The sequence below is a fragment of the Monodelphis domestica genome, chromosome 1 (genome assembly GCF_027887165.1).
Source record: "Monodelphis domestica isolate mMonDom1 chromosome 1, mMonDom1.pri, whole genome shotgun sequence".
Classification (NCBI taxonomy): domain Eukaryota; kingdom Metazoa; phylum Chordata; class Mammalia; order Didelphimorphia; family Didelphidae; genus Monodelphis; species Monodelphis domestica.
Window position 1 is genome coordinate 315,525,910 of NC_077227.1, and position 24,535 is coordinate 315,550,444.

A 24,535-nucleotide genomic window follows, 5' to 3' on the forward strand; every position below is an offset into this window, starting at 1 on the left:
TTTCATCAAGTCCCTGGTTTGTTCAAGCCCACTTTGAAGACTGGAGGCTGGATTTGCATTCTCCCTTTGCTGCTTATTGGCCTCAATGGAATGAGCAAATCACTTCACTCCTGATCATCTATTTCCTCATCTGTAGAGTGGGAGGAAGCCTTGTAAACGACCTGCCTAACAACTATTTTGATGGAAGTACTTTATAAAAACTAAAGGCATTTACAGAAATGTGAAATTTTTTTATTATTATTCCCAGATCAAAACCAAATCACTATGTAACCTAGGACAAACTTTGTCCTTCTTGACCCTCAGTTTCCCCTACTGAAAAGAAGGAATTGGATTATTTAATGGTCCTAAAGATCCCTTTCAGGGCTGATATTCTGTGATTCCAGAACTTCCTTTAAAGAGGGAAGAAGAGTCATTGGGGATGGGATTAAGGAGATGGTCAGCAATCACATAATTGCCTCAGCCTGTTTTTGTACAGAGGAACCCACAAAAGAGAAGAGACTTTAGAGAATATGTTGCCTCAGCCAGGTGACAATGGATAGAGCACTGGACCCTGCAGTCATGAAGACCCAAGTTCAAATCCTGTTTTAGACACTATGTGACTGTGGGCAAATCACGTAACCACTCTGCCTCATTTTTGTTGTTCAGTCATTTCAGTCATGTCCAACTCTTTGTGACCCCATTTGGGGTTTTCTTGGCTGAGATACTGCAATAATTTGGTATTTCCTTCTCTAGCTCATTTGACAGATGAGGAAACTGAGGCAAACAGGGTTCAGGGACTGGTCCAGGGTTACACAACTAGTAAGAATCTGAGGCTGGATTTGAATTTATGAAGATGAACCTTCCTAATTCCAAACCCAATGATCTATCCCCTGTACCACCTAGGTGCCTCAGTTTTCTCATCTGTAAAACAGGGATAGTAACAGCTCCTACCTCCTAAGGTGGTTGTGAGGATAAAATGAGATGACTTTCATAAAGTGCTTTGTGAATCTAAAAGTGTCATTAAAATGCTAACCTTTAATATTAATTATTATTTTACTAGTGAGGAAACTGAGGTACAGAAGGGAAGTGACTTTCCCAAGGTCATGTAGGTTTCAAGTGGCAGGCTCAGAATTAGAATGTGAGCATCCTGGCACTACACGTATGGTACCCTTTAGAAGGAATCTCGGAGGCCATGTAGTCTAGCCCACATCTGAACAAGACTCACCTCCCACCCCCCACCCCCCATAACCACACAGCTCTCATGAAGAGGAACCCACTATTCCACACAGGATGACCTTCCCCACTTTGGGGCAGCTCTAATTTTTAGCAAATTTTTTCTTGCCTCAAATGTGTCAGCTTCTGCAATTTCTACCTGTCGTTCCCTAATTCTGCCCTTTGGGGCCAAGCTGAGCAAGCCTACTCTCACTTGGATGATGATGGCCCTTAGATACTGAAAAATAACTAGTGTGACGCAGGTTTTGTTTTGTTTTGTTTTTCCATGTTAACCAATTCAAATTCCTTCACCCTGTGGCATGATCTCCAGGTCTTCCATCATTCTTGTTGTTCATTCACTTCCATCATGTCTGACTCTTTATGACCCCATTTGGGGTTTCCTTGGCCAAGAGACTGGAGTGGTCAAGGTCTCAGTGAAGAACTTTGGTCTCAGGTGGTAGACACTGACACAGGACTGTCTAGCACAGCTCGTCTGCCTCCAAGAGTGAGCAAAAGCAGAATTGCAGTGGCTTGAAAGAAATGTGGAATGTGAAAATTTAGGTATCTCCTCCCAAATGACCATTCGGCTGCTTGGGTTGACCTGTGGTAGAGCCTTATGAGCTAGTATTGGTCTGATTGGCTGCAGATAGGCAGAGACTGTATGTTGACCCCAACATAGTGATACCTATTGAAGTGCAAAGGACAGCAGCAACTACCCATGTGGATGGATTGAGCAGAACAACTAGGTGGCACCTGGAGTCAGGAGGACCTTTCTTCCTGAGTTCAGATCAGGTCTCAGACACTAGCTACATGATCTTGGGCAAGTCACTTAACTCTATTGGCTTCAGCCTCCTCATGTGCAAAATGGCAAACCACTTTAGTATCTCTGCCAAGAAAACCCCATGAAAAATTGGACACAACTGAATGACAACAAAACTCCCCAAACTTTTTAGGATGCACTGTTTTCTTGTCCATATTGTTGTTGCAAAGCTGATTTTGGGGAGCTAAATGGAAGGGGGGGGGAGAGAGAGAGAGAGAGAGAGAGAGAGAGAGAGAGAGAGAGAGAGAGAGAGAGAGAGAGAGAGAGAGAGAATGAATCTAAATGTACAACCCTCTGTCACACATCTCTTCTTGTTGATAAGAATAGCATGAGAAACTTGGTTAAATCCTTTGCCAAACTCAGAATATTAATCATAAGAAAAAGGAAATGAGTTTAGTCTAGGATGACCTATTAAAATTATTGATGCCTATAATAATTCTTAGCATTTATGTAATGCTTTAAGGCTTACAAAATCTTTTACATGTAATTAAGGATAACTTACTTGATCAGTAGCTTGTGAGTATCTAAGGCAAGATTCAAACTCAGGTCTTCCTGACTCCAAATCCCACACTCTCCCTACCTAGTTGCCTCTGTTTTTTACATCACACTCATTTCCCTCCCTTTTCCTACATCCAACCCTCCCTTTTAAGGAGAAAAAGAAAACATCTGATGTTCAATCATTTTAGATGTGACCCCATTTGGAGTTTTCTTGGTAAGGATACTAAAGTAGTTTGCCATTTCCTTTTCAGCTCATTCTACAGATGAGGAAACTGAGGCAAATGGGACTAGGTGACTTGCCCAGGGCCAGATAGCTAGGAAGTATCTGACATTGGATTTTAATTCAGGAAGATGAGGCCGAGCACACCCTCCACTGAGCCACCAAGCTGCCCCTAAACACCTGCTACAGAGACATTTCCTGATAATGTCTATGCATATAATAATTTATTCGTGTAATTCCCTTCTCCAACATGATGGGGAAGAGAGGTAGATTTCATTATTGTTTTCTCTGGAGCTTTCATTAATTTCCCATTACTTCAAATTCAGCTTCTTTTTAGTGATTTTTTAGTTTGCCTTGTTATAATCATGGTCGCTAATGTATTCTTAGTTTTCCTTATGATGCTCTTTTTCAAGGTCATACAAATCTTCCCTAGTCTATGTATGAATCCTTTGTATGTCTCATTTCTGACTACATAATAATATTTCATTACATTCAAAACTAACTTTTTTTTTAACTGTTCCTCCAGTCAATGGGCACTTGGTCCATTTCCAGGGCTTTGCTACCACAAAGAATGCTGCTATTAGCATTTGGTTATATACTGGACCTTTGTTTGTCTACTTCCTTTGGAGTATGAGTCCAGTAGTGGGATAGTTGGATCTAAAAGTAAAGTTGGTTTGCTTTTTCCATATAATTTCAAATCAAATTCTATGACGGTAAGGCAATTTGTGGTAATCCCCTATATATTTTGGACATCAAAATATTTCAGGATTACCAGAAATATTTAATAATCTCCCTCCCCCAATTCCCACCATTGGACAGTTTTCTTCTTATTCTAGCTGACACCTTCCTATTCCACTTTGACTTGCCCTGTGGAATATTTTTAGGCTGCTGGAGCTCACCTTTCTTTGAAATCTGCTTTCTGAAAACTTAGATTATGTCAGATGTGTCACTCTTCTCTTTCTCTATCAAAATTCTAAGCTGGAATTTCCCCCGAGGTTCCCATCATTTTTATGTCAATCAGTTCCTTCTTCTTGGTGAGAATAAGGTCAAAAATAGTAGTTCCTCTCATTTGTTCTTCCACCTTTAGAAGGAAGCAATTAGATCAAATGATTACCTAACCTAACACACTAGAGTGAGGAAGAGAGCTGGAACAGTTATCCAACTAGATGAAATCCCCTGTTACTACATCATGCTTCAGTGCTACGTCTCTAATATACTATAGTAACAATATTCATTTTATTTCTGCCTCTGTTGATCTTACCTACAAAGGCTTGCCCCAGGTTTCCTTATTCAGTCTGGTTTCTGGAGCTTCTCACATTAGTGAGTTTCTTAGTGTCTCTCTCTCTCTCTCTCTCTCTCTCTCTCTCTCTCTATATATATATATATATATATATATATTTCCCAATTACATGTAAAAAATTTTTTTGACCATTCCTTTTTCACTTAGTTAATTAAATTAATTTAATATTTTAAAGTTCCAAACTCTCTGCTGCCCCATCCAGTTCCTTGAGAAGGCAAGCAATTTGATTTTTTTTTAGTCCTTTCTCCACCTTCCTTTCCCCTCTTTGCTCATTTTTACCTGTCCTATAATTTTTTGGGGGGTTGGGGGGGGGGAACACTGGAGTGGTTTGCCATTTCCTTCTCCAGCTCATTTTACAGATGAGGAAACTAGAGTAAACAGAATTAAATGACTTGCCCAGGATCCCATAGCTAGTAAGTATCTGAGACTGCATTTGTATTTGGGGAGAGGAATTTTCCCAATTCCAAGCCCAGTATTCTATTCATTGTGCCACCTAGCTGCACCTGTCCTTTATTTTTACAAAAGATATGTCCTTCTAGAGCCATATTCTAGGCATGAGTCTCCATTCACCCAACGTCGGTGATATCTTTCAGGTCCTCTTTTCCCCATTGTGTGAGGGTGTCTCATTCAGCTTGTCTGATACTTATTCTTTGTGGGTTTCTATGTAGGCATCAGGGGCAGCTAGGTGGTAGGGTGAATATAGTATTCACCTGCCTCGATTCAGCTGACTTCAAAACTGGCCTCAGACACTAGCTGTGTGACCCAGGTCAAGTCACTTAGCCCTGTTTGCCTCAGTTTCCTTATCTGCAAAATGAGCTCAGGAAAGAAATGACAAACCAGTCCAATACCTTTGCCAAGAAAACCCCAAATGGGGTCACTAAAGAGTTGGACGTGACTGAAATGCCTGAACAACAGAAAGATAGGCATCTGATGTCAAGGCCATCTCTTTCCTTGGATTATTAATTTTTGTGCATCTCTCCTTCCTACTCTTTTCAACTCTCTTTGGCAGCTAGTCTATAAGTGTTGTTAGACTTTTTCCCCCCTCCTTTCTTTTCTTTTTAAAACATCCTTTTAATTATATTTGAAAAACTATGCAAATGTTTTTATTGACCTTTATTAAGTGTGCTCCATCCCTGACCTAGCAATAAGCTCATGCTTTATATATTCAAAGACATCTTCATGCCCATTTTTTGCAAGTTATTCAGGGACACTTACATATATTTCCTGCCTACCAGTGGGGTAAGGTGCTTAGTGCTTTTAGAGAGTTAACGAAGAACAAGACCTCATCCTTGTACTTAGAAAGCACCCAATTTAATAACTAAAGAAGACAGTAGCCCAAGACTGAATGGGATGAGGGCCATGGAGAATGGCCATCCATACAGCTTGGAGGGGTTGAGGAGGGAATTTAGGGATAGGACATATAGGACAAGGAAGGTTTCATAGAAAGAAGAGCATTAGAAGTCTGGGTAGGCTTTTCCCTGTGGTTCTTGACATTCTTCCAAGAGTTCATTTTCACATCTATCTTTGTCCCTAGGCAAACCCCCCCCCCCCAAAAAAAAAACAAAACAAAACCCAACCTTGCTTTTTATTGCTTAAGGGTGAATAGCCAGGAAGAATTCTAGTTTGGGTATCAAGATATTTGGGAATCTAATCACAATTCTGCCTACTAGTTAGGCTAGTGACCTTGGATGAATCCCCTCTTCAGGCTTCAGCTCCTTAAGTAAACAAAACCGGCTATTCTTGGTTCTGAGGTCTATCCCAGAGCTGATGTTCTGTGTTCTCTTTGGTCTAGTCTGTGATTCTAACCTTGCTATTGATTTGAACTTTTCCTGCCCAGTTGGAAAACCTAATGCTGGACAAAGATGGTCACATCAAAATTACCGACTTTGGCCTGTGCAAGGAGGGGATCAAGGATGGTGCTACCATGAAGACCTTTTGTGGGACTCCAGAATATCTGGCCCCTGAGGTGAGCTTATTCTGTCTCCCTACCCTGGATGAATCTATTTTCCTTCATTGACCTCAGTTTACCCACTTGCAAAATGAAGGGCATTGTTATTGCTGAGCTCCCATACACTATGGTAGGCACATAAGAGGTAAGTTTGGTTTTACCATTCTTTTTTTCCCCTAGCATTCAGGGCAGTGCCTGCCACCTGGTAAATGATTAATAAATGCTCACTGACTGACTCACTGATTTCTAAGCCAACTGTTTTGTGTTCTAACCCTACCATCCTGGGAAATTTATTCATTCAGTAAATATTTATTGAGTATGTAGAATGCTGTGCCATGATGGGGGAGATGCAGAGTTTACACAAATTCAGATAAGTTCCTACTTTCAGTGAGATCCTAGTCTCTGGTGTGGTCTTGATTCCATGTCATCCTTCAATGACCCATGATTAGGCATTCCTTCTCAGTGCCTAATTCGAACCCATTTTATTTTATAGGAAACAGAACACCTTCTGGGTATAAATACCCTGCAGAGGCTGAAAGGTTATTCTAATCCTGCTTATAGCTTTCTACTTTTATTTAAACCCTTACCTTCTGGCTGAGAATCAATACTGTGTTTTGGTTCTAAGGCAGAAGAGTAGTAAGGGTTAGGAAGTGGGGATTAAATGACTTGCCCCCAGGGTCACACAGCTAGGAAGTATCTGAGGCCAGATTTGACTCCAGAACCTTGTCCACTCAATCCAGTGAGCCGCCTAGCTGCCCCCAGCTTTCTTCTTTTTAAGTAAAATAGCCCCCTTTCCTTTTGGAAAAATTTGACACTTTTTAACCTTAAATTTAAATTTATTTTTTTCTCATTTATATGTAAACAAAAAATCTTAACATTATTTTTTGGTTCTTTTTTTCCCCAAACCCTTGTTCTTTTTTATTTAAGATTTTTGCATCTGTGTTCATTAAGGAGGTTGCTCTAGTTTTCTTTCTCTGTTTTTGGTCTTCCTGGCTTTGGAATCAATATCATATTTGTGTTATAAAAAGAATTTGGTAAGATTCCTCCTTTGTTCGTTTGTCAAATAATTTGTAAAGTATTGGGATTAGTTTAGTTGTTCTTTAAATGTTTGACAGAATTCACTTGTGAATCCATCTGACCCTGGGGATTTTTTCTTAGGAAGTTCCTTGATGACTTGTTCAATTTCTTTTTCTGGGATGGGATTATTTAAATATTCTATTTCCTCATTTGTTAATCTAGGCAATTTATATTTTTGTAAATATTACCCATTTAACCTAGATTGTCATATTTTTTGCCTTATAATTTTGCAAAATAGTTCTTAACAATTACTTTAATTTCCTCTTCATTAGATATGAGATCATCCTTTTCATCTTTGATACTGTTAATTTGATTCTCTCCTTTCTTTTTTTAATAAATTAACCAGTACTTTATTTGTTTTTTCAAAGAACCAGCTCTTAGTCTTATTTATTAGTTCAATAGTTTTTACTTTCAATTTGATTAATTTCTCCTTTAATTATTAGGATTTCCAATTTAGTTTTTAATCTGGTTTTTAATTTGTTCTTTTTCTAATTTTTTAAGTTGCAAACCCAATTCATTGATCTCCTCCCTCTATTTAGTTGAGTGCCTACTCAGAGATATAAATTTTCCCCTGAGTACTGCTTTGGCTTTATCTCATTGTCATTCTCTTTAATGAAGTCCATAATTGTTTCTATGATTCTTTTTTGACTCACCAGTTTTGAAAAATTAGATTATTTAGTTTCTAATTACTTTTAAATTTACTTTTCCATAGACTCTTGTTAAGTATAATTTTTATAGTATTATGATCTGAAAAAGTTGTATTTATTATTTCTGCTTTTTGACAATTGTTTGCAATATTTCTGTGCCTAGTACATGATCAATCTTTGTATATGTACTAGATACTGCTGAGAAGAAGATATGTTCCTTTTTATTCCTATTCAGTTTTCTCCAGATATCTATTAACTCTAATTTTTCTAGCATTTCATTCACTTCCCATACTTCTTTCTTATTTATTTTTTGGTTCAATTTATCTAGTTCTGAAAGGGGAAGGTTGAAATCCCTCCACTAATATGGTCTTACTATCTATTTCACTTGAGCTTCTTTAATTTTTCATTTAGAAATCTAAATGCTATGCCATTTGTTGCATCGATGTTTAGTATTGATGCTACTTGATTGTTTATAGTACCCTTTAACATATGAAATTTCCTTTCTTGTCTCTTTTAATCAAATCATTTTCTACTTTGTATCATGATTGCTACTCCTGCTTTTTTTTACTTTAGATAATGCATACTAAATTCTGCTTCTCCCTTTTACCTTGAATCTGTGTGTGTCACCCTGCCTTAATATGTTTCTTGTACACAACATATAGTAGGATTCTGGTTTTTAATCCACTCTGCTATCCACTTCTGTTTAATGAGTAAGTTCATCCCGTTCACATTCAGCGTTGATTACTAACTGTGTATTGCACTCCATCATATTATCCCCTTTAAATCTTGCTCTATTCCCTTTCTCTTCCTACCTCCTCACCATTGTTTTGCTTTTTGTCACCCCCCCCCCACACACACACACACACTTCTTCCTCCCTCCCATTACCTCCCTCCTCCCTTGTCTTATTCCCCTTCTACTTCTCTGTGGTGTAAGATAGAATTCTGTACCTCACTGAATATACTGATTTTACCCTCTCTGAACTCTTTATGATGAGAATAAAGTTTAAGCATTGCCTGTCACCACCCGTATCCTCCCCTCTCTGTGATGATTTTTCATGCCTCTTTATATTATATAATTTACCTCATTCTGTCTTCCCTTTCCCTTTTCTCTCAATGCAAACCTCTCAGCCCTTGGTTGATTTTTTTACATGTCCTTCATATACATACATATTGTTCCATATCATCACATTTACATATGCATCATATCATCATAATCAGTTTACTTTTCCACCCTCTTTCTGAGTAAATTCCTTTGCATCTTTCCATGTAGACATATAAGCATTTTGAGTCCCTTAAATTTTCTCTTTCTTATTTACCTTATTGGGCTTCTCTTGTGTCTTGTGTATGGACTTCAAATTTTTTGTTTAGGTCTGACTTATTCCTCAGAAATGCTTGGAAATCTTCTATCTTATTGAATGTCTATTTTTCCTCTGATAGGGTGTATACTCAGTTTTGCTGGATAGGTGATTGGGTTGTAAACCCAAATCTTTTGCCTTCCTGAATATCATATTCCATGCATTTCAATCCTTTAATGTAGACCCCTGTTCTTTTTTTTTTACACCCTTCTTTTCTGTTTTAGAATTGATATTGATTCTAAGACAGAAGAGTGGCAAGTGCTAGATAGTTGAAGTTAAGTGACTTACCCAGGGTCATATACAGTCAGGAAATGTCTCAGGTCAGTTTTGAACCCAGGATCTTCTGACCCAAGGCCTGGCACTCTTATCTACTGTGCTACCAAACTGTCCCTAACATTCTCTTTTAAAAATGTTGAGTTTCAAATTCTCTCTTTCCTCCTTCATTGGGAAAGCAGCAATGTGAGATAGATTATACAGAGACATTTGTTTTGATGTGACAGCTTCCCAGCAAACCCCTTCCAAGAGTATTCCCCAGAGTCCCCACTGAGAAGTGTCTTGATTATGAGAGTGTGGCCACTATTAACTTTTGTGTATCATCAGAATTGATCAGAACGTCTTTCATCATTTTGGTCATTACGTATACCACTGTGGTTCTCATTTATTGCTGTTGGCCCTCCTGCTTTCTCTTTGGATCATTTCAGTCTTCCCACATTTCTCTGAATCCTTTTCTTTTTGTCATCCCATATTAACCACATTAGACTAGAGTCTTAGCCATGTGCTCCGTTGTTGGAGATATCTTGTATTTTCAGGTTTTTGTGTCCTCTTGAGAAAAGAGACTGTCTTTTGCCTTCCTCTATTTCCAGCACTTAACACAGGGCCTGGCACGTAGTAGGTGCTTAATTAAATACTTGACTGACTGTCAGAAATAATGGTGCTTGGAACAATTTTGTACATTTGGGTTTTTTCTTGTTGCCAGTAACCTGGGGGGGAGGGGGGCAGTAGTGGAATCTCTGGGTCAAAGGTTATGAACAATTTAGTTATTTTTTTTCTGTAACTCCAAATTGTTTTCCAGCATAGTTGAACCAATTCACAGTTCTACCTGGCAGGGTAGAGCCTACAGCCCCTATAACATGATGTTTTCCCATGTTTGTTAACTTGATGTAATTGCAATTTTATTTTTCTCTGATTATTAGCAATTTGAACATTTTTTAAAGGGATAATTGATAGTTTGCTATTTTATATAAAAAATTTTTTTTTCTTCCATGTTCAGTGCATGCCTTTCTTGATAGCATGTCCTGATGGGCAACCATGGCTTTTCACACTTGCTCACCCTGCACACAAAAGAAAGAATTGGGGTTCATGTATGTGTTTGTATGTGTGTATGCGTATATATATATATTTTTTAAATCTAGTATCACACTCATCAGTAGCTTTTTTCTTCCCCAAAACATTAAAAATCGTATAAAAACATGAGACATTTGAAACTTTTTTTACAACAAACAACATAAAAACATAAAAATTAAAAAAAAAAGAATAGTTGAAAAAATCCCAATGATTACTACTATAAGGCTCTTAATTCTCCCTCTTGACCTGTTCAGAAATTAGGGGGGATGAGAAGACAATGAGAGACTAATGCATAAATGAATCTGCAGAATAAGATGAAATCGAAGAATGGCTCTTAATATTATAGATGAATATGAGTTGCCTAGAGATTCTGGGTGCTAAGAGCTTTTTTTTCTGCTAGCCTCTTTTTTCCCAGTCATGAGATCTCTCTCTCTCTCTCTCTCTCTCTCTCTCTCTCTCTCTCTCTCTCTCTCTCTCTCTCTCTCTCTCTCTCTCTCTCTCTCTCTCTCTCTCTCTCTCTCTCTCTCTCTCTCTCTCTCTCTCTCTCTTCTCTCTCTGTGTCTATCTGTCTGTCTGTTTCTTCCCTCTCCCTCTCTCCTTTTTTCTCTTTGGGTCTACTCATTCTTTGGTGGATAAACTCTATATTGGGTGCTGAGAGAAACATGATTTAGGTAAGACACAGTAAGGGGTTTAGATTCACACACAGAAAATTATAATATGCAATACTACAAAATTAGTGCAGCAGAGAGCTATTTTAAAAAATGCGCTAAAAAAGTCCAAGAGAAGACAATGTTATTGGTGGGAGGAGTTAGGGAATGTTTCCTGTAGGGGGTGGCTTTGGATTTAGACTCCAATAAATTGTTAGGAATTCACTAGGTGAGAGGGGAGGCAATACCAGGGTGTCTGACTTAGAAAGTAGTGATTTCCCCATCATTAGAGGTATTTAGAAAAAGATTGTGACATCTATTCCCTTCTATCCAGTGTTCAATAAAGGTAGCTAGGTGGCTTGATGGATAGAACTCTGAGTCTGTTCAAATCTGAACTCAGACACTTATTCACTATATGACTTTGCAGACACCACTTAAACTCTGCTTCTATTTTCTCATCTGTAAAATGGAGATAATAATAGCACCTACCTTTCAGGATTATGGTGAGATTCAAAAAGAATATTTGTAAAGCACAGTGTGAGGTATATAGTAGGCACTTAATAAATGCATGTTTCCTTTCTTCTTTCAACAAGGGATGGTTATATAATGCCCTGGGGTCCCTCACCACATCTGGTTTTTGACTGTGTCCTGGAAAATGTGTCCTTTGCTGAAGGCCAATGAGCTCAAAAGGGCTGGTCTCTTTTCCTAGTGGGAAATACCTCTCTGGCCTCTGGGTCAGTTGCTTTTCTGTCATTTCTGTCCCCACTTTGGAATACGGTCTGGCAAGCCAGTTTTCTGCATCCCAACACCACAGTCCCAGCACTGACTTCTACCCTCCTCATTGTTTACTCCCAGGAGCCAAGGAGCTTTCATCTGGCACCTGTACTTTCCATCCCTTGTGCCCCTATAGCATGGTGGCTTTGCTTCCATCTCTGGGGCCTCAGTTTTTCCTTCTTTCAAATGAAAGAGTCCAATTAGAGAGTATCCAAAGGCCTTTTCCTTCTCTGAGATTCGTGTGAAATAACAGCTTTGGCCCTTCAAGCACTGAGATTCTACATTCTGACTTGCTGGCTTGACTTGATGTGGGTTTGATTTATTCATTGCCCGTGATCACTTTTGCCCTGGAAATTTAACTATGAGCTAATGTCATTTATGTTCTGGTCTGCTCTCATTGATGAAGAAAATTTGAGCTATCCAAGAGCAAATAAGCTGTTTCAGTAGGTGGTGAGTTCTTTGTCCCTCGAAGTATTCAAACTCCAGGAAGACTTAGTGGTAGCATGTAAAGACATTATTTGCTCAAATAGGGTTGGAATTCTCTAATTCCTCATGCTTCCCAGCCTCTAGTGGACAGACTTATGATGGAGCGTGGAATGTCTGTGGGCCATGGCTCCTTGCCCCCTCCTGTCTTCAGAGTTACTCCTCTTTTCCTGAGACAGGGCTTTGCAGTTGAGAAACCAATGTTCCAAGAGGTTGATTAATTTGCCTGGGGTCTCCCACTAATTTGCAAGCTAATCTGAGACACAGGTGTTCTGACTTCCGTCTGGTGTCCTAACTGTGGAATCCCATCATCGCATGCTCCTTTTTGGTTAGTAAGTTTTATATCCCTTTATTTACTTTTTTTTTTCATTTTCATTTTCATTTTCAAATTCTCCCTCTCTCCACTTTCCCCTCTGCCCCATCAAGAAGGCAAGTACTCTTATACAGATGAAGTCATCCTGTCATGAAGTGACTTGCCTAGGATCACTTGATCCTCCCAGTAACACTGTAGGGTTGGGGCTATTCTTATACCTATTTTATAGTTAAGGAGACTGAGGCAGGCAAAGAAGTTAAGTGACTTGCATGAGGCCACACAGCTACTAATTTTCCGTTTTTCCTGAATCCAGGCCCATTTTACCACCTAGCTGCCTCCTTAGGGACAGAGTGATTTGAATTCTGTGTGATTTGGGGAAAGTCATTTAGTGCCTTAGTCTCAAGTTCCTTTATCTGTAAAATAAGAGAGATCTATCCTAATGCTCCCAATTCTGTTCTACATTTTCTAATATTCCCATTAGTTGTGAAAAACTCTTTTTAGAAGAAGTGTAAAAGCTCATTGGAAATGTGAATAGTTGTTAATCTCCACCTAGGTCTTCTAGGGCACTTTGAGGAAAATTACTCAAATCCAGTACTGGATGGAACAAGGAACAAATGGTGGGAAGCTATAGGGAGGCATCTTTTGTCAGGATATAAACAAAAGTTTTCCTATTTCCTAGAGTTAGAACTGTTGGAAAGTAGAAACCTACCCATCCACCCCCACCGACTGGAAGTCTTCAGCTCCATGGCCATTTGTTGGGGGCCCTCTAGAAGGAGAGATTTGCCCTGCTCAGTTATAAGTTGGTCTAGCTCTGTGATTCTATTTATCCTCATTTTATAGGGGAGGAATCTGAGGACCAGAGAAGTCATTAGGAAGTCATTAGGAAGTCATTCAATCTATGATTTTCCACAGCAGATCTCTTTCCTGATCTTTCTGGGAGGACTATTTTTGGGAGGGGGAAAGGGATTCCTTTTACCCTAAACATTACAAATTGAGCCTGTGTCAAGAAAAGAAATGGATGGAGCTCCATGGCCAGTGGTCTTCCAACTTTCAAATTCTAGTATTCTCTCCATTTATATTCAACGAACATTTTTTTTAACCCCCTTACCTTCCCACTTAGAATCAATACTGTGTATTATTTCCAAGACAGAAGAACAATAAGGGCTGGGCAACGAGAATTAAATGTCTTGTCCAGGGCCACACAGCTAAGTAGTGTCTGCAGCCAGATTTGAAAGTCACACAGCCAAATTAGAATCCAGTACCCACTGTCTCTGAGCCTGGCTCTCAGTTCACTGAGCCGCCTACACCCTCAACAAATATTTATATATTTATTTTTAGAATAAATTATTTTTATAATTATGGATATTTATATATTTGTTTATATATAATTATGAATAATTATATATTTATATAATTTGTATGATATGAAAATATATTTATATATAATTATGGATTGAATTTAATGAAATGTCTTATTGAAAAGTACAAATATAGTATGGCAAAGATGTGACTATAAACCATTTATGTGAAAAGTACCTGGATTTTAGCAAACGGCAAGTCCCATGTGAATCCATAATGGGATATAAAAACCAAAAAGCTAATGAAAACTCAGACGTCAACAAATATTTTTAAGTCACATTCTGTATGACCTCCGACAACATAAAAGGTAAAGACACAGATAGTGTCCCCATGACATCTGCAGTCTAATTGGGGATATAAGTGTTGAAGTGTGTCACCATGTAAGGATGCAGCCATACATATGTTGGCATGAGGAGATATGTCAGGATGAAGCATGTCCTGGTGGGCGTGTGTCTGTCTGTTGATGTATGTTACTGTGGAAGTATGTGGTTGATGTAAGAAAAAATTCTGCTTACAGATATTGAATTGGGATGAAAAGGGGGAGAGGTGCTCAAAAAACTCTGCTTATAGATATTGAATTGGTGAAAAGGGGGAGAGGCGCTCAAAAAACTCTGCTTATAGATATTGAATCGGTGAAAAGGGGGAGAGGCACTCAAAAAACTCTGCTTATAGATATTGAATCAGGGTGAAAAGGGGGAGAGGCTCTCAAAAAACTCTGCTTATAGATATTGAATCAGGGTGAAAAGGGGGAGAGGCTCTCAAAAAACTCTGCTTATAGATATTGAATCAGGGTGAAAAGGGGGAGAGGCGCTCAAAAAACTCTGCTTATAGATATTGAATCAGGGTGAAAAGGGGGAGAGGCGCTCAAAAAACTCTGCTTATAGATATTGAATCAGGGTGAAAAGGGGGAGAGGCGCTCAAAAAACTCTGCTTATAGATATTGAATCAGGGTGAAAAGGGGGAGAGGCGCTCAAAAAACTCTGCTTATAGATATTGAATCAGGGTGAAAAGGGGGAGAGGCGCTCAAAAAACTCTGCTTATAGATATTGAATCAGGGTGAAAAGGGGGAGAGGCGCTCAAAAAACTCTGCTTATAGATATTGAATCAGGGTGAAAAGGGGGAGAGGCACTCAAAAAACTCTGCTTATAGATACTGAATCAGGGTGAAAAGGGGGAGAGGCGCTCAAAAAACTCTGCTTATAGATATTGAATCAGGGTGAAAAGGGGGAGAGGCGCTCAAAAAACTCTGCTTATAGATATTGAATCGGTGAAAAGGGGGAGAGGCACTCAACAAACTCTGCTTATAGATACTGAATCAGGGTGAAAAGGGGGAGAGGCGCTCAAAAAACTCTGCTTATAGATATTGAATCAGGGTGAAAAGGGGGAGAGGCGCTCAAAAAACTCTGCTTATAGATATTGAATCAGGGTGAAAAGGGGGAGAGGCGCTCAAAAAACTCTGCTTATAGATATTGAATCAGGGTGAAAAGGGGGAGAGGCGCTCAAAAAACTCTGCTTATAGATATTGAATCAGGGTGAAAAGGGGGAGAGGCGCTCAAAAAACTCTGCTTATAGATATTGAATCAGGGTGAAAAGTGGGGCTCAGTGCCTCTCCATTTCACTCTGATTCAATATCTGTAAGCAGAGTTTTTTCTTACATTAGACAGATGTCAAGATATGAGGTGCTTGTCTCTGTGGGTGTGAAAAATATGGGGTTGCGGTGGTGTTCCCCTGGCAGGAGAGCAATGGGAAGGTCTGTGGAGTGGCAGAGCCACAAGAAAAGTGAGGTGGTCACCTCTGAGCCTAGGAAAAAATAGAGTTGTGCGTGATTGTGTGGCTGTGAGGATGTGAGGGCGTGGGCTGGGGCTGCCGGGGGGCACAGCACGGTCGTCCCTGTCACTTTAAAGTCCTGGGGCAGATCAGGAGGGGCTGTGATCCAAAGACATTGTCTCTGCTGTGACCTCTGTGAGGCCAGCACAGGCTCTGGGAATCTCAGAATCCCAGTGGGGAGAGGCTGGGCAGCTGTGTTGGTCTGTGTTCTCTGGGCAGCTGCAGTGACAGCTGTCCTATTAGGGTGAATTACCCAGAGAGGCTGTAAATAGACCTGAGGCAGGGAGTGGGAGGGAAAAGGCAGAGGGACCCGTAACCTGATACCCACCCCAACCTTCCCAGAAGCATCTTGGCCCCTGCCAGATTCCCCAAGTGCTCTGTAAAAGGTGGGGGCCTTGTGGGAGGAGGTGAGTATCACCACCCCATCACATCACCCTTATAGGATCATAGGATTTAGAACCAGAAACTCACTTTTCTTCTTCTGCTACCTTCATTTCTGAATTGAATATATCCTGTTCCCCTCTCCTGCTGAGTGAGCTACCCCCCCCCCATTAAAAAGAAAAAAAAAAGATGGTAATAGTTCAGTGACATCAGCCAACACATTCACCATGTCAAACACCATATGCAATATTCCTCACCCATTATCTTCTACCTCTGCAGAAAAGGGAAGATAAAGCTTCTTTGGTCCAGGGGGAAGCTAGGACATTATAATCACATAATTTTAGGTTGTATTTTTGTTCTTTCTTTTTATATTGTCCTTCCAATACCTTTATTTTATAACTGGAAAAAGAGACTAAGAAAATGGAAGAGATTTGTCCAAGTTCACATAGGTAGTTCTTGGAAGAGGCGGGGTTAGGATCTAGGTCCTCTTCATTCTGTATTCTTTTCATCACTATGAACTCAAGAGAGTTAACCCAGGAAGGGCTAACAAAGAAAGGTAGTGAGCTCCTTGGCAAGGTATTGTAGTGGGAAAGACCACTATCCAATGAGTAGAGAGGCATACATGTGTGTGCAAGACCTTTATTCCCTCTTCATACCTCCATTCTCTTCTTTTTGATGATAAAGAGGTGATTTTTAAGTTCTCTGTCAGCTATGATATCTTCTTTTTTGTTCTTTATCCCTGAAACTGTTCAAACAAAAGCTAGGTAACCTCCTGCCCCCCTGACTAGATCAGGGATTCTTCCCATAAGGGAGAGATTGAACTAGAGCTCTCACTTCTGTAAGCTTCTCGTCTCTGGGGATATTTGAGTAGAAACTGGGTGACCCTCAGTCAGAGGCTGTGGAAGGGATTCTTGTCTCATTGGAAGGCTGGATTGTAGATTTTTTTTTCTTTCTTTTTTTAACTGATCCTTCTATCTTAGAATCAGTTCCAAGGCAGAAGAGCAGTAAAGACTAGGCAACTGGGGTTGAGGGACTTGTCTAGGGTCACACAGCTAGAGAGTATCTGAGACCAGATTTGAACCCAGGAAGTCTCTAGACCTGGCATTCTATCTGCTGAGCCACCGAGCTTCCCCTAGAGGTTTCTTTCTAAAGTTTCTGATGCCTTTCCCATCGCTGTTCAGTTGTTTCAGTTGTGTCTGACTCTCTGTGACCCCGTTTGGGGTTTTCTTTGCAAAGATACTGGATACTAACCCACATTAAAAGGATCTAGTTAAAGAATCCTTTACCTTTCGTGCCCTCCTACTACCTCTACATATGGCATTTCCCAAAGTTATTTATCAATAATAGTCATAACAAGTCCTAGTTTAGCAAAACTCGCTCACTATATTCTTAAAAGGTAGTATAGTATAGTAGTAGTCTCTCGGTAACCAAGGATGACTATTGTCTTTGTGTGTTTTTGTGCACAAAGACACTTGTGCATGAAGATTTAAGTGGAAAAGCCGATGCACAGAGACAGTCCCACTCTCTCGGCATTGGAAACCTGGGTCCAGTGGCACCTGGAGACTTCCTCAGCCGCATTGGATGGCCGTGTTGTCTTTGGTGCTCCACGCCCTAAGCACTCCACAGTGCCTTGCTGCATCGCCATCTCAGCCGTTGAACCTTCTTGTTGGTTTCTTCTGTCTGTTTGGCTGAAGCAGTCTTCACATGCTGGGTGAGCAAAGCCCTAGTTCACCAGGGGTCGATGGCTACCCTCACAAGGTTTAGCCGGCCTGTCGAAGCCGTTGCCTGGGGTGTGGCCGCTGCCGCATGCTAGCAGCTACTAGGAGCCACAAGTGAGAGCTGGGTGTCAGGTGAGGGTCAGAGGCTGGAGAGCTACCCTAGGAGGGCATGACAAGCCCTCCATACCAAAGATATTACTCCTCCCTGAGCATCCCATACACCCCACTTAAAAGGTAGCGAAAGCTTTATTTGTACCATTTTATTGATAAGGAAACAGTTACAAGCTTAAACCTCTTGTCCAGGTTCACCCAGCTCATAAAGGCCAATGCTAGGACTTGAACCTCTCTCTGATACCATACTCAGTATTCTTTCCACTCCACTGTGGAATGGAAACCAAGCCAAGGGTTCCTTTGTTATATTTGTTAATCCTCACAGCATTTGTGCAAGGCTTCCCAAGGACAGTCCAGTCCAATTCACTCTCCACCCTGGCCCATCACTCTCGGCGATTGCTTAGTAAAATATAAACTCCTTGAAGGTAGTGGCTGTGTTTTCATTTTTGCCTTTTTATCTACAGTATCTTGTACAAAATGCCTAGTAAGTGGGCAGCTAGGTGATACAGTAGAGAGAGTTCTGGGCCTGGAGTCAGGAAGACTCATCTACCTGAGTTCAAATCTGGCCTCAGACACTTAATAGTTGCATGACCCTGGGCACACTACTTAACCCTGTTTGCCTCAGTTTCCTTACTAGTAAAATCAGCTTAGAACCAGCAATACCATTGCTGGGTCTCTTTCCCAAGGAAATCATGGGGGGGGAAAAGGACCCATATATTCTAAGATATTTATGGCAGCTCTCTGTGGTAGCAAAGAACTGGAAATTGAAAGGATGTCTATCAACTGGGGAATAGCTGGACAAACTGCGTTATATGATTATGATGGAATATTATTGTGCCACAAGAAACAATAAGCAGATTAATTATTTTTAAAACTTGTAAATATCTACATGAAGTAATGAAAGGTGAAATGAGTGGTACCAATGATATGATATACAGCTACAGAAATATTTGAAGAATAACTTGTGAATGTTAACCTCCAAAGAATTAACTGAAAAATAGAACTTTTATATCGTGAATATTTTTGTTGGGTAATGCCTTCTATGGTGCAAGAAGGGAAGAGAAGGATTGAGATACCTGGGAATAATTTTTTTAAAAATGTAAAGAAACTCAAACTTTTAAAAAATGATCTGCAAAAAGAAATGGTAAACCAATCCAGCATCTTTGTCAAGAATACTCAAATGGGGTCGCAGAGAGTCAGACATGACTGAAAAAGAATTAAACAACCATCATGGTAGATTAATATTGTAAGACCCAGAGAGAGGGGGAGACTATGTGGGAGTGTCAGAATCCAGGTTGACTTCGTCCTGTAGTCCTTCCAACCCCAGGAACCCAGAGTTAATTCAGAAAAGGCAGATGAAGAAAGGTAGTGAGCTCCTGGGCAAGGTACTATTTTGAGAAAGATCACTGGGTATGAGCGTAGATGCCAAGGTTCAGATCCTGGCTCTTCGTAGTTGACACTTCCTGTCTCCCTGCCCCACAGGTGCTTGAGGACAATGACTATGGACGGGCAGTGGACTGGTGGGGCCTGGGAGTGGTGATGTATGAAATGATGTGTGGCAGGCTGCCCTTCTACAACCAGGACCACGAGAAATTGTTTGAGCTGATACTCATGGAGGAGATCCGATTTCCCCGAACACTCTCCCCAGATGCCAAGTCTCTCCTGTCAGGGTTGCTGAAAAAGGACCCTAAGCAGAGGTAAGCAGGTGCTCCTGGGCAGTGGGGTCCCGTGGAGCTGGGCGTACAGTGGGTACACAAGGGCTAGTTTGTGCCTTTCCACCCACTCAGGTTCCTGAGGGTAAGGAAGGGGCTACTTGTTGATTCTTGTTGCCTTTGAGTATTAATCATCCCCTTTACTAAGTGCCTCCTACATTATGTGCTGAGTGTTAGGGCTCCATGGACAAAAGTGAAGTAATCTGGTCGGGACTTGATTATGACTTGGAGAAGGGAGTAGACCAAGAGAATCTCTTCATATCTATAATATCTGCCTCTATAAAATGAGAAAGTTGAACTAGGTGATATCTGTGGTTGCTTCCTCTAGGCTAGAGCGAAGGAGGTTTCATTTCAGCTCCCTTTTCCCTCTGGAAGCAATCTTCTAGGGAGTCTTTTCCCAGTGCCCAAACTGAGTCTGCCCCTCTTGTGTGCCCAGCCAGTGCCCTGAGAAACAGCCTTTGTGCTCTGTTGTTAGTCTGTCCTCCCTTCCCTCAGGGAGTCCTTGCAAGGCGTCTGTAATTAGTCGTCAAAATAAGTCCTGCTCTGATTGTTCATGCATGGAGGAAGGAGCCCCTGGGTTCTCACAGGCTGTTCCAGGAGAGTAAGCGTTCTGTCCAATTCACCCAAACTAGAGAGGCTTGAAATATGGGCCTTGTGCCAGACTCTGACCAAGGTCCAGGTAAGCCAAGTTGGGAAGGTTAAGCCCAGGAGACGGAGGGTTTTTGCCTTCATTGCCCTAGAAGATAACCTGCGAAAGCACAAGCTTTTTTGGTGGAGGGAGTGTCGACACTGAAGAAATCAACTCTTTTAAGGAGAGAAGAAATAATGATGGTAGAAGGCCTGGGGGATTTGGGGAGAAGAGGCTCAACAGCAGACAGGGATTCTAGGCCTTCTAGCGCACACAGTACATACTTTCTAAATAGGAGCAGGAAGTATTTATAGCAGTCTTAAAACCCGCAGTTTCCATGTTAAATTATAGACCTGTTTTATATTGATTTCATTTGTGAAGTTCCAATTTTCACCCACCACCTTGATGACAACGGTGTTATTAGGTGAGGTGCTCCCCTGGAGATTTCACCATGGTCTTCTTGAAACCTGTGGCCAGAATCCCAAAGCTGGAAAAGATCCTTCTGTTGCATTGGGTATGGTGAAAAGGGTATCGGATTTGAAGTTAGGTGCCCAGGGATCGAACCTGGGCCTCAGTTTCTTCACCATTAAATCAGGGGGTTGGATTAGATAGCCTCAGAGGTCCCTTCCAGCTGTAGTTATGAGCCTATGAATCTCTAAGGTTTCTTCCACCTCTGAATTCAAGAATTTGGGCTCCTACCCGAATGAGTTCCCTCTACGATATTCTTGGCCAGTGTTGACCCAGTCTCTGTTGTAAGAGTGCCAGCAATGGAGAATTTGTTACCCATTCCACTTTTGGAAAACTCATCGTTTGGATTATGAGACTGTTCACTAACTTAAGTGATTTGTTGGAGAATTTTGTTCATCTTCAGCATGCAAAAGTTTCTATCTGGGGGTAGCCTGGGCAGTTTAGTGGATTGAGAGGGGTCCTGGGTACAAATCTGGCCCTCTGATACTTCCTAGCTGTGTGACCCTGGGCAAGTCACTTAACCCCCATTGCCTAGCCCTTACCACTCTTGTCTTGGAACCAATACACAGTATTGATTCTAAGATGGAAGGTAAGTTAAAAAAATTTTTTTTTAATTTCTGTCCCCATATGAACGTTTATGTGATGAGCAATTAACATTTATGTTTCAAATAGCCTTCATGTGGTACCTGCCTTTTGAAAATACCTGTCAGTATTTTCTTCTCCCTCTCTAAGCCTTAGAGGGAAATGTTAGCATTTATTAAATACTTACTATGTTCTACGAAGTGTGCCATATCCAAAGAATAGATAATCAGTAGGAATCAAAGAAAGACAAAAAGTATTCCCTTTCCTTAGAGCTGACAGGCTAGTGGGGAGACGACATGCAAACAACTTAAGTTAAAAAAAATGATAAATACAAACTAAATTGGAAGTTGTCTCAAAAGGAAGGCACGAGCATTTAAAGAGATGGGGATGACCCTGGGCATCCAGGAACAAATTCCAAGACAGAAAATAGATGTTGTAAAAAATAAACATAAAGGGATGAGGGAAGGATTCTTGCAGAAAATGGGATTTTAGATTAGATTCAAAGGAACCCAGGAAGCATAGATGAAGAAGGGAGAGAATTCTGGGCATGGTGGAGAAAACTAGTGAAAAGTAACTTCCCCAAATTCATGCAGTAAAAAGCAGAGTGTGATTATTCTTCAGGACCATCTCCCCCATCTTCTCTCTACCTCTCCCCATGGTGATTTGATAGATTCATATTCTTTTAGGACTGGAAGGGATTATGGAGAGCATCTGGTGGTTCAGTTCCTTCACTTTGCAAAAGGTAAAAAATGGGCCAGAAGGAGACAGTAATACCCAAAATTTACATAATAATACTTTCTAGCATTAAAAGGTATTTTAAAAGATTTGCAAAGTAAAGGTGTTATGTGGATCTCAGGTCTATGCTGGCAGGGCTTGAGGGAGAAATAGTTTGGTTGGGCTACCCACTCACTACTTCAATTATAATAATAATAATAACTAGCATATAGCACATCCTGCATTCCAACTCTGTGTTAAATGCTTTATTATTATCACATTTGATCCTTACAACAATTCAGGGTGGTAGGGCTATTATTCTTCCCATTTTACAATGAGGAAATTGAGGCAGACAGATCCAATGATTTTGCCCACTGTCACATAGCTAGTAAGTGAATAAGACCAGACTTGAATTCAGATCTTCCTGAATCCTGATCCAGTGCTCTATCCATCCAAATGCTAGTGGTTTGCTCTCCCCCAATTGACATGAGGAAGCAATAATGGAGCTGAGACTAGAACCCAGGAATCCTGTCTCCCTGCCCAGGGTTCCTTCTACCATTTCCCCCTGGGATTAACGTTCAGTTGGGTGATGTGCCTAAGTAAACCATTTTAGCTCTTGGTTTGAGGCCCAGCAAAGGTAGTTGTGTGAGAAGACTGGAGCCTGGGGTAGTTTCTGCCTTCTCTTGGTTAACCAGCTAGAAGTTGAGGTGGAAGTTTCTGTCTGCCTATGCCAGTGACCTCTGGACCAACTTCTCCTTGGTGCAGAGTCTGGTGTCCTTGGTCAGAACCTCCCCCTTCCCAGCCACCACTTGTGCCCTGAAAGCCAGCTCTGAAACTGCTGTGTGGGACTCAAGGCGGCGGCTCTGTTCTGCTGGTGTAGGAGTTCCTGGTCTTGCAGCTGCTGCTTGGAGCATCCTCTGAAGGAGATAAGCCAGCTGCCTCCCCTGGCTTTCTTTGCTGGGTTGCCACAGAGAAGAGCCATGGGAACTGTTTGCATCCAGAGTGACAGTCCCCCCTGTAGTATGATTCATGGCCCCTGCCATCTCCTGCCCAGAATCATGTGCGCCCCAGCCTTCTCCTGGAAGGAGGTCAGTCCTTCCTCTTTTGTTTCTTCACCTGGAAAAAAGAGAATTTGCTTCAGAAGGGAGAGAATTCCATTGGTGCTCCTGAAAGAATTGAGACCCATTCAAAACATGGACCAAAGGGAACAAAAGAACGAGACCAAGTCTAGTTGGATCAGTGGTCTGGGACCTCAATCCATAGATTATAGCCTATTTCAGTCCTCTCATATGCCATGATCCTGGTCCATGTTTGACCCATCAGCAGATCTGTCCAGTATGAAGGATCAAATTTAATAGGAGTGAACAAAATTCTTCAGTCCAGTTACTTTTTTCTTTAATTTAAGAGGCATAAGATGGGCAAGAACCTAGCTGAATAGTAATGTGTATGTGGAAGAAAAACACCTCATTCATTGTGACTTCCTAGAGTGTAACACCACCAAGGTAAGGCCAGTTTCTAGATGGAGGGAGGTGAAAATCCTATTGTTTCCTATCCTAGCCAGACTCCCTAAAATATTGTCCTGGCTATACATTGAAGGAGGCCCATTGGTGAGCTGGAGAGTGTCCAGAGAGAGGTGACTAAGCAGTTGTGTAAAAATTAAATTATATCTCTAATAATAAAAATATTATATTTTATGAGCTTTATTAAGGATCATTAGAAATCAAGGAATAAAGAAGATACAAAATAAAATTCACGTGCCCATGGCTGATTAGCCCATTTAAAATCCCCGCATTTAGCTTACCACTATACTTGCTACATCATTGCAAAGGAAGGAAGAGATCGTGGGAGGCTTTACTACCAGGTAAATACCAATTGTGATCTCGCCAATGTGGAGACTCAGGAGAGATTATAGGGAATTCTGGGAAATACCAAGGACTTCTGGGGAATGAAGTCTAGGGTTCAAAATCTCCATTTATACAGCTGAGAGAACCAGTGACCAGTCTTAGGTGGATCCGTTGAAAGAACCTGGAACAGAAACTCTTTGAGAAAAGGGAATGCTTAGACTTTATTATTACCAGCTCGCTGTGTGTAGTAGGTGTTTAATAACTGCTTGATGAATTAAACTTGAGAATAAGAACAATTTCATTTTTCTCTTTTATCACCAGTGCCTAGCACTAGAACAAAGTAGGAGTTAATAAATTCAGTTAGGTTGTAAACAGTGGATAAATAAGATGATCTGGATTCAAGAAAACGTGAGTTCAAATTGACTTCAGACACTTGATTTTTCAAAAATCATTTGACCTATAGCTACTCCAGTTTTCACATCTGCATAATGGGCATAATTATAGCACCCATCTTCCAGTGTTGTTACAAAGATACAAGATAATATTTTATAAATCTTAAAATTCTATATAAATGC

At 40.7% G+C, this 24,535-nt stretch overlaps 1 protein-coding gene across 2 annotated transcripts in view; it reads left to right on the top strand.

Moving 5' to 3' along the window:
- The window catches only part of AKT1 (AKT serine/threonine kinase 1), a 168,476-nt gene that overhangs the window by 129,966 nt on the left and 13,975 nt on the right, over positions 1-24,535 (top strand). For both annotated transcript variants that reach the window (XM_056811177.1, XM_007473466.2), the window contains exons 10-11: positions 5,867-5,995; positions 19,495-19,709. In XM_056811177.1, coding sequence (XP_056667155.1) covers positions 5,867-5,995; positions 19,495-19,709 — 344 coding nt within the window. The remainder of the gene's footprint in view (positions 1-5,866; positions 5,996-19,494; positions 19,710-24,535) is intronic.